The sequence below is a fragment of the Lepisosteus platostomus genome, chromosome 1, assembly GCF_059453375.1.
Source record: "Lepisosteus platostomus isolate fLepPlt1 chromosome 1, fLepPlt1.hap1, whole genome shotgun sequence".
Classification (NCBI taxonomy): domain Eukaryota; kingdom Metazoa; phylum Chordata; class Actinopteri; order Semionotiformes; family Lepisosteidae; genus Lepisosteus; species Lepisosteus platostomus.
In genome coordinates this window covers 9,351,027-9,365,104 of record NC_142611.1, presented here as the reverse complement: position 1 = coordinate 9,365,104, position 14,078 = coordinate 9,351,027, and the positions used below count along the sequence as shown (strand labels likewise).

The following is a 14,078-nucleotide window of genomic DNA, read 5'->3' as shown; positions in this document are numbered from 1 at the left end:
CCTGAGCGGAAGAGCTTTTCGAAGTGAGAAAGCTGTTGCATTGGAGCAGTCCCACTCTCTCCAACTCAGAAGCTTGGGTCCAGTGGTACAAGTAACAGTCAAAACTGGAGACTTCCTTGGTTGCAGTGGATGGCCATGATGCCTTTCAGTGCCTTGTCATGCCCTTCACTTTCCATTGAGCGTTGGAACAGTATAGTGTCCCCATCACTATATGGGGCATTAGGAGCCACACAGACTACAGGATGAGCACCCCTTGCTGGTCCCACTAACACCTCTTCTAGCAGCAACCTTAGTTTTTCCCAGGAGGCCTACCATCCAGGTACTGACCAGGCTTACACCTGCTTAGCTGCAGTGGGTTGCCAGTTGTGAGCTGCAGGGTGATATGGCTGCTGGCACAGTAAAATACACTAGTACAATAAAACATTGGCCTTTTGATATTTTGCCACTTATCATTTGCATTATCTCATAGACTTTTTTTTTCGCCAAGCTATTTTTTAGCAGCAGCTAAGAATTCAGGATGTGACAACCATTTATTTCAGTAGCATGAATAAGTTGCACATAATTGCAAAATATACTTATTCAGTGCTGTGTATCATCATTGGGAGTTTAAATAGCCATAACCAAAATCCAACTCTCTAAAGATAAACATCCTTGTTGGGCATTTTCAATTTCTTTTAGAACAGAGCATATTTAATAAGACAGTCACAAGTTCTGTTACCTGAATATAACTAAAAAATTGTGAAACAGGCTCACTCTTCAGAACTCAGAAGCACCTAAACAAGTCATTTTAGGTCACAGGATCTTAACTAACATAGTTAAAAAATCAAAGCAAGAAGATTTTAACATTTAATGTTTTTTTTCTATTTTTCTTCCTTAACAGTGACTAAGCTTGCCACTTTCACTTAGGAAGCTCAGTAAAAAATAAAATAAATCAGTGTTTGCCCAAAATTCCGCTGGGAAATTTGCAGGGGTAAGTGACTGATAAGAACATTACTCAAGACCACAGTGCTGATGGGTGGCATCTCCCTGAGTGAGTACATTTTTATTGCAGTAATGTTTTCTTCTCCTTATAATCACATTGAGACAGATAAAAGCTTTGTACTCACACATCATTCACATAGCAGGGATACGGCATTTGCTGAACAAATACGCCAAGTGGTTGGGATTTAGACGTGTGTGCTCGTATAATGCCGTGGTCCATCATGTCCTGCAGATAGGCGAATCCTCCCCATATATAACGTAAGTCGTTATAGGAATTGTCACGAGCCCCAGGAGCCCATAACCTTATTAGAGAAACACAAATCATTGTCAGCAATGGGGGGAATGGGAGTTTCTCAGAGCACACAATTCACATTGTAGCTGATGAAGGCTTTTGTTGCTTCTTCTCCCCTGCAAGTGACAAATTACTTTTAATTTATTAACACAATACATACAATACGGATCTTACTGTTAGCAGCCCAGAGAAATTCATTCAGACCTAAATTTAAAGTGCTTTTCAAATATACCTCTATATACTTTAAAACAAATTCATCCTTACAGAAGGAATACCAATGTTGTATGTACGGTATTAATATTTATGATTATTTTCTTTAAAAGACAAAAATAAAATTTAAACAAATTTTTAAAAATCGCTCCATTCTTAAAATAGCTTTTTTAAATTGAGTTCTGGTTCTATCTGTTGCTATATATACTGTACTGTATATACAGTAGGCACTCACATTCACTTGAACTTTACTAGCTTTTGTTTGGCTCTATTGTTATATGCTTTGAATTCCTTGATTTTAATGGAAGACCACAAAAAGAAAGCATGCTGAGTCTCTTACAGAAACAACAGACTATAGACCACAGATACTCACAGTCTATGTTGAGTATATTTAGACAGATATGCTACAGATTGTCTTGAGTACTATACTGTCTGGTTCCTTTATTACATCCGTCTTTTGAAGTACAAAAAATCAAGGATCTTGTTCTCATCAAATGTTTGATGTCAGTGAACATGTTCAGTACAGTATGTGTTCTCAAATACCTTTCGGTTCAGTGATCTGTGGCATCTGATGGTGGTATGGCAGTGTTTGTGACAACTACCTTCTTCTCTGATTTCAAGGGTGTCTATGGTTGCTAATGCTTCCTATTTACTGGTCAGACATAACATGAATTGTTGGCAGTACAATCTTTCAGCCTGTGCCACCAGGAACTCAGGATTCCTGGGGACGTCATTAATTCAGTTTCAGCCTAGGTATTATGTGACAGTTTTCAAACTCACAAAATAGCATATACAGATACATTCATGCCTGCACAGGTGTTATGTGCATTATTATACAAAATACCAAAAGTGAAATTCATAAAGCAAAGCTTGAAATAAAAAAATGCATTGCCAAACTTTTTCAAACATTTTTTATTTGAACGTTCTTTAAATATATACATCTAAAAATGTATATATCTGTTTTTCATATGATTCTTTTAAAGGGTAGGGAGTCACTAGCATTTACTGTATGTATCAAGTTTGTGTAACATTCATTTACATACCTGTCCTTCACTTTATGTGTCCTTTCAACTTCATCAATGTCCATCCTGATTTTGTACTTCACAAAATGAGGAGGCTGGCTGGCTGTAGGATTGATGTCCTCAAAAACAATCCCAGCCCAGAACTTATTTTGTTGAATCAACTTCATGGACCTTTCAACTAAATTTGCTTCACTGGGGACCGCCTCAAATTTGTCTAGGACCAGGCACTGTAAGAAATACATCCATAACCTTTTAAGAATTTATCAGAGAACATATGAAAAGTTACAACAGAAAGAAGAGCATTCAGCCCATCAATTCCATTTGGTAGTTAGCAATTATATAGTTAGTAAACTATTTGAACTGAGGGACTCATCCTGCCATTTCTTGAAAGAAGCTAGGGAAACAACTGTGTCTAGTGTTCTTGCTTATAAATGCAGTTACAAAATTTAAAAGGCCTAGAAGTTCCTATTACTGTCATCAGCACTTTAAAGCCTTCAGTGTTTTATTTGAACCCACTGGTTAGAAGTTTGGAATACTGTACATCTCAGTTTTGGAGGTAAATATCAACCAGTATCTTCAACTGATTTTACTTTTACAGATGAAATTTGTTCCCTAGAGAATAATCACTAGCTGTAGACCTTCCTTCTCATTTATCAAAAAGATCCACAGAGGACATTTTGTCACATTATTTAAATACAATTTAGCACAGCAGGTGCTCGAGTTTTCTTTTAAAAAGATATTAATTCAGAGTTCAATTTTAGTGTCATTTGGTTCTTCCAGAGCTTAAACGTAGTCACCATGTTTGAATTAATTTCCCTTTACAAAGTTGATCATTGCAATTTATATTTTTCATTCTTAATTCTGAATATCATGTGTTTTTTTTTGCTGTAAAAAATATTGTTTATGAGGGAGACTGGATTTCAACCACATTTATTACCACACCATGATATAAAAGTCTTCATATTATTCAGTTTTCAACTTTGCTTGAAACTAAAGTCACATTTTGAATTGGAAATTCTAAAACCAACAGATATTTCTTGAGAATCTTAATTGCTTCCTTTCTGCAGAATTATTATTAACTTGTAATTCCAGCTTCAGAAAAGCAGCCCCACTTAAAATAAATGCTCATTAGAAGACTAAGGTCTATTCCCTATCCAAGATCACTGTAATAAATTTAGGCCTAAATCCTCATGATGAATTTCATTGTATTTTCCCCTTTGATCATTATCCTTTACCTTGTTTTATTATGATATATTGTGCATGTCAATAAAAGCCTGGAGGCTAACAGAAAGAGTCCAAGGCTTCAAGATGTCAGGTCAGGTGCCAGGGTGATATTAGTTAAATTGCTTCTAATAGACTAACACCTAATGAAGCAAAACATGTTTACCAAACCTGTAAAAAACTTTTTTATGCAATTTAAAAACAAAATCTTTTAGAAAATGACGCACATCAAAACTGCGGTTTTTACTTTGCATGTGCAGGGTATGTTTTATTTTCTGTGACACTGTACCATCATATACACCATTAAATCTTTTATGGGTTAATATGAATAGTGAAGAGCTAACTCAAATAAGAATAAAGTACAGTATTAAAGCATACAATAAATTACTTTTCATTACTACAAGATAAACAATTTCAGGATTCATAATTCTACTCTTGCTAACTCCCTAGGTTCATCCTACAGTAAGTAATAATGTGAAATTGGACATTTAATTGGACATTAAGCTGTCTTTTAAAAAAATTTGGATTCACCTCTTGCTTTTAATATGCAGACAAATTTGGAATGACTGTTAATCAGCACACATCACTGCTATAAACCTCATTTCACTGCTGTTGTAGGGTCAGGGGGTTAAGGACTTTTTTCCATAAATGTGCACAATCAGTTCCATTAGCTACAGTATTTTTTATGCTGGAAGTACTACAGTGGCAGTACAGGAGTACTATTGGTATAGTTCTGTTATTGGAGTGGTGCAGTGCAAATCAAGCCCATCTAAAAGATCTGGCAGGCTCTATAGTGGTACCTCAGTAAACACAGTTATGACAAGGATGGAATTAGGACCAGTGATGCCCAAGCTCCAGGGCACAACCTGTACACAACAGGTTTCTTTTCTGGTTCAACACAGACCCATACAGAAGCTTCTGGACATGGACCCCTATTGCTTAATAACTTTAAACTTGAGAAAATACCTGATTTGGGTAATATGATAAGCATTATGAACTGTAGAAAAGTAACCTATTTTAATTATATAATTCACAAATAGAAATATGATCATATAACATAAAAAGCTTCTATTCTTACAGAAAATTTAGTAAATCTGTTTAGTTTCTTTTTTTGATTGAGAAGACTATGAGTCCCTCCTACTTCAGCAGTAAAACAAGGATCCAAGCTCCCAAGTGCAAACTAATAGAGAGTATATTTAGGAATAACATCTGGACTAGCTTCTTTGTAATAACCTCTTCTTTTAACAGCATTGGGTGTCTGGAACAAACTGCCAATATATGTTGAAGCTGGAATCCTTCAAGAAAATGCTACAACTTTCTTATTGCACACAGTGTTTTAATCACAGAAGAAAAGTGTAGTGGTACCTACTGTATCTGCATATCAAGCTGTTCAAGCTCTGTATAAACACTGATAATCTCTAATAAGAGCTACTCAGCTGACTATGGGTCCTTGTCTTGACTTTACAGTATATGCAAGGTGGAATTTGTTTATATCTTTGCGTCTAACATGGCCAAATGGGTCTCAGCAATGTTCATATTTTCAATAATTTATATAGATTTTAAACCCCTGTATATATGTACAATATAGTGCAGGATGAAAATGAAAAAAAAAAAAATGAAAGGTGAAAAACATCTTTGTCTCACAATTTACTATATGTACCGTTTTTCAGAACCAGTCTCTCACATACAGTACCACCAACCTCAATTTCATTACGTATTTCTGCCTTAGTCAGAAATGGGACTCAGCAATCAAAATGGCAAAGACTTGGTAAAATACTGTATGTAACTTCAGCATTAGCAGGAATAGCACTTATTTCTTAAGAAAGCTAATCAGTTACTGTATGTCTTAAATAATATTTTGTAATGATGGGGGTCCAAAATATTATGAGAAATTTGTATGAGAAAAAACAGACCCCTATAAACTGAGTCAGTCTGCGTAGGACTTCACTGGTGTAGTTAAAGGCATCTCTCCAGTCATAGGCAGGCATTCCAGTAGGTCTTGCTTCTGGGGAACCATTGTATAGGAAGTTTGAAAGCTGTTCAGCTGTCCATCCTGAGCCACGCAGCTGGAGATTTACTATTGCCGCTACTGCTGGGTTATTCAGCAAGGCCTGTTGGGGGACAAACATGTCTTTTAAGTAATCACTGCAGACAGAACAAGAAAAAGAGAGAAAAATGTGCAATATATCATTTTGATGCTGACAGGTTGTTTTAGTTGTGATCGTCACTTATTTGAAATGCTTACATCTATTTCTCTGAATGAAAGAAAAAAGATTAAGCTAGATGTCACTGTTGCACTGCAACCTTACAGTTGATAAGAACCCCCTCCCCTTAAACACACACTCACACCCAATCTATTTTTTATCTTCCCTGATTTGCTACAGGGGAAGAGCAAGGACTACAAATGTACATGTATCTAATGTAAGCACTGTACACAAACACATACTGTATAGTTGATTTCAAAGCAATCAATTTTTAAAGAATCTGTTAATATAAATGGAAATAAGCCTAAAGTTATAGCCATTAATGCAAACTGTTAAACACTTAAATTGGAATGCCCTCTAATGAAGAGAATTATTACTGAAAGACTCATGAATAAGGATACCGGATTTTAATATATTTTATTTAGAATGCAGCTATGGTCTGTGCACCAAATAGAATTCTGAAATTAGAAAATAGCAATCGAGGTAAGAATGGTATATTAATAAAGCGTTCATCATATTCCATTAGTTGTTATAATGGAGAGTTTGAAAGAATGATTTACCCTGGAACCTGCATCATAAATGTACTGTAGATAGAAGGTAAAAAACAATGTACAGTACTAACAATATTTGGCCTGCTGCTTTGTAAGCTTTTGTAATCAAGTTAAATAATTGTATGTAAACAGTATATAATTATTTTTTCACAGTTTATTAATATTCATCACTGAACAATAAAACTGTTCACTGAAAGACACAGTTTACAATATTTTTTGCAAAAAGTTATTCTACCTACTTGAAACACAAAATCAGATATTGAAAATTCATGATGAATTAAAAAAATATATCAGTTGAACTGAATGAAAGGTTGATAAACTTGCAAAAGATTTTACTTTAAATTTATATTTGTACTTGAAGAAACAGTGAAGTAAATCTTAATTCTAATATGTAAATCTTTTTGGGTCAGGTACAGTAAGTGCATTGCTCAAAACATTTGTTAAATGGATGAGCATCAACAAATATAACAAAACTCATTTTAATTTTATTTCCATCACGTGGAAAAGAGATTTCCACCAGCACTCCTTATACCTTGAAACTCAATTCTGGATTTTCACCATTTTGTGAATGTCATATGGGTCTAAGTGGCATTTATAACTACAGTAGTTCTGCTAATATCTAAGAGCCACTTTCCTATATACAGTCTATCTAAGGGACAAATAGTTCACTGCACAGTTCCTGACACAAGATGTTGTAAATTGATCTCAATTGTTGTGTATTGAATGTGAAAATTAAAAGAACTCTTGGCAACTCCACTGACGCTATAGAATATGGGTAAGGCTTTAAATGACCCATTAAATTTGAATTATAATAACCTAAACTCAGAGAATCAAAAGTTGCAATTTGATCATTAAAGGATACAGTTGCATGGAAACTGGAACTGCTGAGTTATTTAAATTAATTTGGGATTTTACAAGGTGGTGTATTAAACTTATAAAACTAAAATGTTATGAATCAAACATATTTGCAACTATTCAACTTTACTGACTATGCTGTTTCTAATATTTAAGGGTAAGAAAAAGATCAGATTTTATTTTTTTTAAATAATCCCTATTACAAGAACACTACCATATATACCTTTTATCAGTCTACTATAAATAAACATTTTTAGTTGTTGGTTTATACAGAATGTTCAAGCAGGGAAAAACATTCACACTTTGGTTCATACTTAGTATACATGGACTCTGAGCATGTCCCAGAGGCCTATTAGAACATTCTTAACATCATTCCCAGAGCACTTTTCCTGTCTCTTCAATTTCTGTTTTATTTAGGCACAAACAACCTTTCTATCTTCCCTCTTACCAAGCTTGTCTTTAAACTCACTTTGTCTTTAACTACTAGCTGAACTTTTGAATGTACTACTTTACCCTGATTATTGTTAATAATATCCAACAGTAATAAATATCACTCAACATACAGTACTCTACATAGATAATACAGTACTGTACAGTATATTGTTATATAGCATCTTGCAAATATCTTCATCCTATTTCGGTGATGCTCCACTTTTTTATTTTTAAAGTGAATATTTGTAATAAAAAATTGAATGCTCAGCCTGAACACCTTTATGGTAAAAAAAGGTTAAATTCCTGCAAAAACTCCCAAAAATCTAAAAAAGAGTTACAGATTTACTGGTACTGGAGTATTAGTGGGGATGATGGTGGAAAGACAAGAGGGAAAAGTTTTTGTTTTTTGCTAGTGTTGTATTTATTATAGATGGGATGGGGGTTTAAGCTAAAAAAAAATGAATAACAAATATTTTGAATGATTAGAAATATACTGTAAGTCAATAGTGCTGGAGCACTGCTAAAATATCTTAACAAAGCCCAGGTAAACCAAGCTCCTCGTCACCATGACCACACTACTTTGTATTTAATTTTGATAAACCTTACCTTTCATCCGAATGTAATATTGACTCTACACATGCTGGAACTGTAGTTCAAAGAAAAGAAAACAGCCTGACAACATCAGAATGTTGTCTCAACAGTCAGATTGGAAGAAGCTCCAAATGAAGAATAATAGAAAATTTCTAACTAGGGTATTAAAGGGAATTATGTGTGCAATTTAAAAGTTTGAACATAAATATAAGAATTAATAGGTGTTCTACGGGGAAAAGGTTGCCATACTTCGAATAATAAAATAATTTTAAAATTAGTGCGGTTCTAGTGGTTAAGAATCAGAAAAAAATAGCATTCATTGTGTACCCTGGAGAAATGTGGAAAATCTGGATTGAAGTAAACATACTATCTCAGAAAACTGCAAATCATTGTGTTATAACCCTTAGTGTATAAGACTAAGGGTTAGGGCAGTGATTACTCAAATTATTATTATTTTGGATGTACTGTATGTGGCTGATGCTTTTATCCAAAGGGACTTTGTAGCCATTTATACAGCTAGGCATTTTACTGAAGCAATCAATACTGCTGTAGTAATTCCTTCATGCTTATGAAAAATTTGCAATTTCTTTTGACAGATTTATATTTGTGATATCCACTTTTTAGAGTCTTACACTTTTTTCTAAAGTTGCGATTTCATTTACATATGGAACAATTTCTGTACATAGTTACATTTTTAAAATAAATGAATACATTTGCACACAACTTATCTGAATATAGTATGTCATGCATTGCAAAAAAACTCAACTATAGAACATACTGTATTAGTTTAAGATGTACTATACAAATAAACTTTCTGAGTTCATGTGAAGGCATGAGGCCATTTTGAATTTGTGGTACTACAGGCAACCAAATACTAGAGTGTCAATCTTAAACAGTACATGCAGCCATCACAGTAAAAATTCATCAATTAATTAGCAATCCCTTTGTGCTCAAATTTGGCATTTCTGCAAGGGTCTGCTCTCAACCAGTTTATTTTACTGCAATTACTGTAATTATACCTGTGGATGTGCTGACATGCTTTATCACCCCATAAGTAATGAATGCCAGATGACATTAACCAAGTGTTAATATGTACATATTCAAAATGTGTACAGTCAGTTCCATTAGCTCATTTTCCACAAACAATTGTGTACTGAATATTTAATGCACTTTAAAGTATTGACCTGTGTAACACCCCACGAAAGTTTTTTTTTTTCTATGAACTCAAAACATCTTTGCTGATGATGTTGAGGTGGTCATTAAGGCAGAGTTAAGGTGATGCAGTACAGGCATGAGATGGCAGACACAGATAACAACAGAGTATAGCATTGCCTACCATAGGTTTTTTATGTAATAAAATTGAATTAATTATTCAACATTAAAAAAGTGAAGTCATGGAAATTCTATATATTGGATAGCACATTGACAGCAAGTATTTGAGAACATGGCAAGTTACTCAAAACCAACATGAAATTCAGATTTCAGAGAGCTCTTTGAGTATATAAAAAGCCCTACATTAATGAACAAATGATTCTATGCACAGTTTGCTGTATCTCCAGGCAAATAAGCCAGCAAAACACAAGGGAATTAAAAATACTTGTTCTTGTCTCAGCAGTTGGTTTTGTATTGGACTGAGAAGTATACTTTCAAAGCCACTAACACAGGAGGTGGGGCAGTCCTGTGCCTGGTTGAAGGTGTTCTCAAAGGTGCTCAGCTCTTTTTCGACAGATGCATCACATCAGTCACTTCAGAGCAGAAACGTGGATAACATGGATATTCAAAGTCCCAAAAGAATGCCAGATAGCTGATAATATTTTTGTGAAACAACACAGAAGAGGAGCAATAGAGACCATTAGTAGGAGAACAACTGAATTTGCTTTCAAAAAGTACTTGTAGCTACTACTACAAGTTTATTGGCTGATGCTTTTATCATATCAGAGATTTACATTTGTACAGATGAGTATTTTACTGGAACAATGTGGGTACCTCAAGGATACGGCATCACTGTCTCACCTAAGATTTAAAACCAGAAATTTCCAGTCCACATTGATGTCACTGTAATCTGCTGTCATCCATCAATCAACAGCAGAACAGTATAGGTAGAATGCATACATATGACTCTATATTGAGTTTATACACCAGGATTCTTCAACCCTGGTTCTGCAGAATCTTATTTCATGAGGTTTTATAGATCTCGACTCTGAGGTTACTCACTTTGAATACTAATAATATATACAGTAAATAAAATCTGGCAATAAATTAGACTTATGTGACAAAGGATATCACTTAGATTTTATTTTAGGTACTGTATCAACTTAAATCTCTAAATCAAGCATATCATTAGAAGCCAGTCACTCAGGGGAGGATTTATAACTAAAGTTTGTGAATATGTTAATTTTCTGTTACCTTATATTTACATGTATTCAGTGGGCAGATGTTTTTATCTAAGGTGATGTGGCATTGCATTCTACAGCCACATCCAGTCAAGAAGAATAATATTAAGTTGCCCACAGTCAGAGCCCATCAGCAAATCATTAACTGCCTTAAGAAAGGTTTTCCAATACATTTTCTTGGACAACACAAAAAAATCCCAGATCTATTTATGTTCTATTTAATCTACAGGAACATTCTATGAAAGAAAAAAACAGGCATCAAGACAATGACCTTTGTCTTAGTTTTCCATTAGTCACTAAAATTGATTGTACCCTGCACTTATTTCCATTTCCATTACAAGGTAATAATCCCATCCCTCACACTTTCAAAACATGTCTCAGACAAATAGTATCAAAGTTATTTACAGACTGAAGATTCAATGTGGGGCTTTCTGCATAGTTATACAGTACCAATATGATTCTGACTGAATATACTGTACAGTATTTTCTGAAAGTATCGTAATGTAACAATAAAAGCCTGCTTCTAATACTGTGACTAAATCTGTCAATTTCCAGGACAAGACTGTTGGAACAATAGAAGTTTAATAGGTTTGTACTTATGTTTTTTTTCTACTTCTTGTATTTGTGAATCCCAGTGAATAATGCTGGTAGAGGGAGAAAAAACAGTTACTGAGAATTGTGAGGAAAAAAGGCCTGAGGTCATTTTGTTGCAATCCAAGACATGTACAGTAGATACCTAAAATACTGCAAAAGCGTGTTTTGATTCATCGCAATACTTTGACATTGCATCTTTATTTAAATAACTATTGAAATTAAACGAAAATGGATTATTTGGATACAGCCTTTGAGCATTTTACTGTATGCATAAAACCTTACAAAGCTAACTGTACCACTTACTAAATGTCCAAATTGAATCCACTGAAATGTGTTCATTTGTATTAATTGAACCTTTGGACAATTCAATTGAAAGGGCACTACAGATAAAAAGCAGAACCACTACTACTTTGGTATTCTTTTGCTTATTGTGCTTTATTTTTGCTTTTTATTGGTTCATAAGGTATAAGTATGGAAAAAGAAGTTGAGTGTCTGACTGACAACATAGACAGCAATGTAAATTTATTTGAATTACTGTATGTATGTATAAAGTTTCAGATTCTAAGAAACAACATAATTCTGTTGCTTTAGTTCTATCCAGTGCATTTGAGTACTGCCCTAAGCACAGTTAGCAAGCTTAGTACTGTACGTACATATAAACAGTTTATTTAATATGCAACGTTTTAGCTGATAAAAACCTAAATATTTGCACAGACGTTCATTGACAATTGTTCATTGTTTTGTAAAAACAACATTGGAATAGAAACCTCAATAAATAATTGATAAGTCTTTCATGCAAGCAATCTGTAAAAATGATTTAATTCAGAAGAAATCAACTACTACTGTATATTATGATTACATTGTGACATCAGCTATAGTAAATGTAACACATACTACTGTATATACAAGTATACTACTTTTTCATCAAGCATACAGAAATAGATGTATTTACCCTGAGTGAATTGATTTGAGTGCTGTTCTGCAAAAATGTCCAAATTAATGGTCCATGTACTTCCCAGGCTTCACCAATCTTTTTCAGCAATCCTAGTGTATAGAATGTACTGTTGGCCTGAAACAAAGGACAAGACATTAAATTATGTACTGTACATACAATATAAACAGTTTAGCTTCTTGAGCTAGAGTGTCCACATTCACAAATCTTTCCACTACCCTCCCAGGAAAGACAAAATTACAGGGTATTCTATTTTTTTAATTCATTCTACAAAATAGGCTTCTCAGACCTTTCTAATAGTGTACTATGAAGATAAATAAAAAGTCTGATAGATGGTAAAATATTTGAATAAATGGGCTTGGTATCTAGGAGGTTACTGGTTCGTGTTTTGAATATGCCACTGACTTACTGTACTGTGTTTTACACTGAAAAACCTCGTGCCCCTAATGGTCATAACAAATGTCATCCTCTACCCTGTAACCTTACTTATTTTCTTATTATTATAAGCAACTGCAGCCGAAAACCCTACTAGAATATTGAAAAAATACATTTTTAGGTTACATTTTGTTTTGAGTGATTTTAGTACCAAGAAAAATGTTGGCAGCACCGTCAAAATTTCAACAAATTGTATTTAACATTCATAAAAACTCAAATGTACTGTATATTTGCAAGGGTGTCTAAGACAGATGATTTTTGTTTGAAATCCATTTGATACCTAAGCTAAGATTGATACTAGGTTCTGTCTCTCTGTCTGAATGTTTAAAAAAGACACAATCTCTGAAGGAACACATTTTAAAGAATTCTCTAGCAATCCTCAGCTTTGATGTCACATTGAACTTTGATGTTGTTAGTACAGAATAAACTGTGACCACTGGATTTTTGAAATTTGAAAGCATTCAGTATGTTGTCTAGATTTTTAATGTCAGACAGGGCTGGGAGCATAGAATGTTACTTGTACTGATCCCAAAGGAAAGCAATTTCTTTTGGCCTGTAGTGTCTTATGTAAATACTTATGTTGTTTACAACAGAACATGAAAATGTACACAAACCATCAGAAAATAGTCTGGCTACACCGTGAGCTGAAGCTGAAATAAAACTGATATTTTAAGATTTTTTTATAGCACTCAGTTCCCACCTCAGATACCTGAGTTTTTGCTTATTCAGTCAAACCAGTGATTAACATGAACTAAATATCATGAGACAACCCACTGTTAGAAAACAAAATCTTGGAGGATATTTGTGAATATGCCAGGTTCAATGATGCATTCATCTCCCTAAAGGATGATTAGGCTTTTTTTCAGTGTCATACATCTATTAATGTTGATTTGAAACAAACACTCATACATTTCAGGGTATTAGTTTAAAAATGTATTTCATTTTGATGATATGGTCACTTTCATTTTCACAATGGGAAGATGTTTTAAGATTTAGTTTTCTGCTTGAAAAAAAATAATTTCAATATGACATGAAATGGTAGCTGAAGAAGATTTTGTCTGCTTAAATAAAAGTTTGATACTTATTGAACTGCTTACACTTTAAGGTGAAAGGTTAAAATGTGAGAAATAAAGAAACTGCAGATGCTCCGAAGAACATCACCTCATCTGTGAAGCTTGGAGATAAAACATGTATGGTTGCATCTGGAATTGGCCCACATTTCTTTATTGATTATGTAAATAACGAGGGCTACAGAAAAACAGATTCTGAAGTTTACGGAAACAAAATGCGTCCATAGTTAATAGGTGCTGCTTCAACATGAAGCAAGACAATCACCCAACATATA

The 14,078-nt window shown here is 34.0% G+C and overlaps 1 protein-coding gene across 1 annotated transcript in view; it reads right to left on the bottom strand.

Annotated features, from left to right (window-relative positions):
• LOC148677640 (phospholipid-transporting ATPase ABCA1) overlaps positions 1 to 14,078 on the bottom strand; it is a 318,551-nt gene that overhangs the window by 215,712 nt on the left and 88,761 nt on the right. Inside the window, exons 11-14 of the mRNA XM_088613916.1 lie at positions 12,299 to 12,415; positions 5,640 to 5,837; positions 2,527 to 2,732; positions 1,107 to 1,283 (exon numbers count right to left, since the gene is read on the bottom strand). Of these exons, the coding sequence (XP_088470042.1) occupies positions 1,107 to 1,283; positions 2,527 to 2,732; positions 5,640 to 5,837; positions 12,299 to 12,415 (698 nt within the window). The remainder of the gene's footprint in view (positions 1 to 1,106; positions 1,284 to 2,526; positions 2,733 to 5,639; positions 5,838 to 12,298; positions 12,416 to 14,078) is intronic.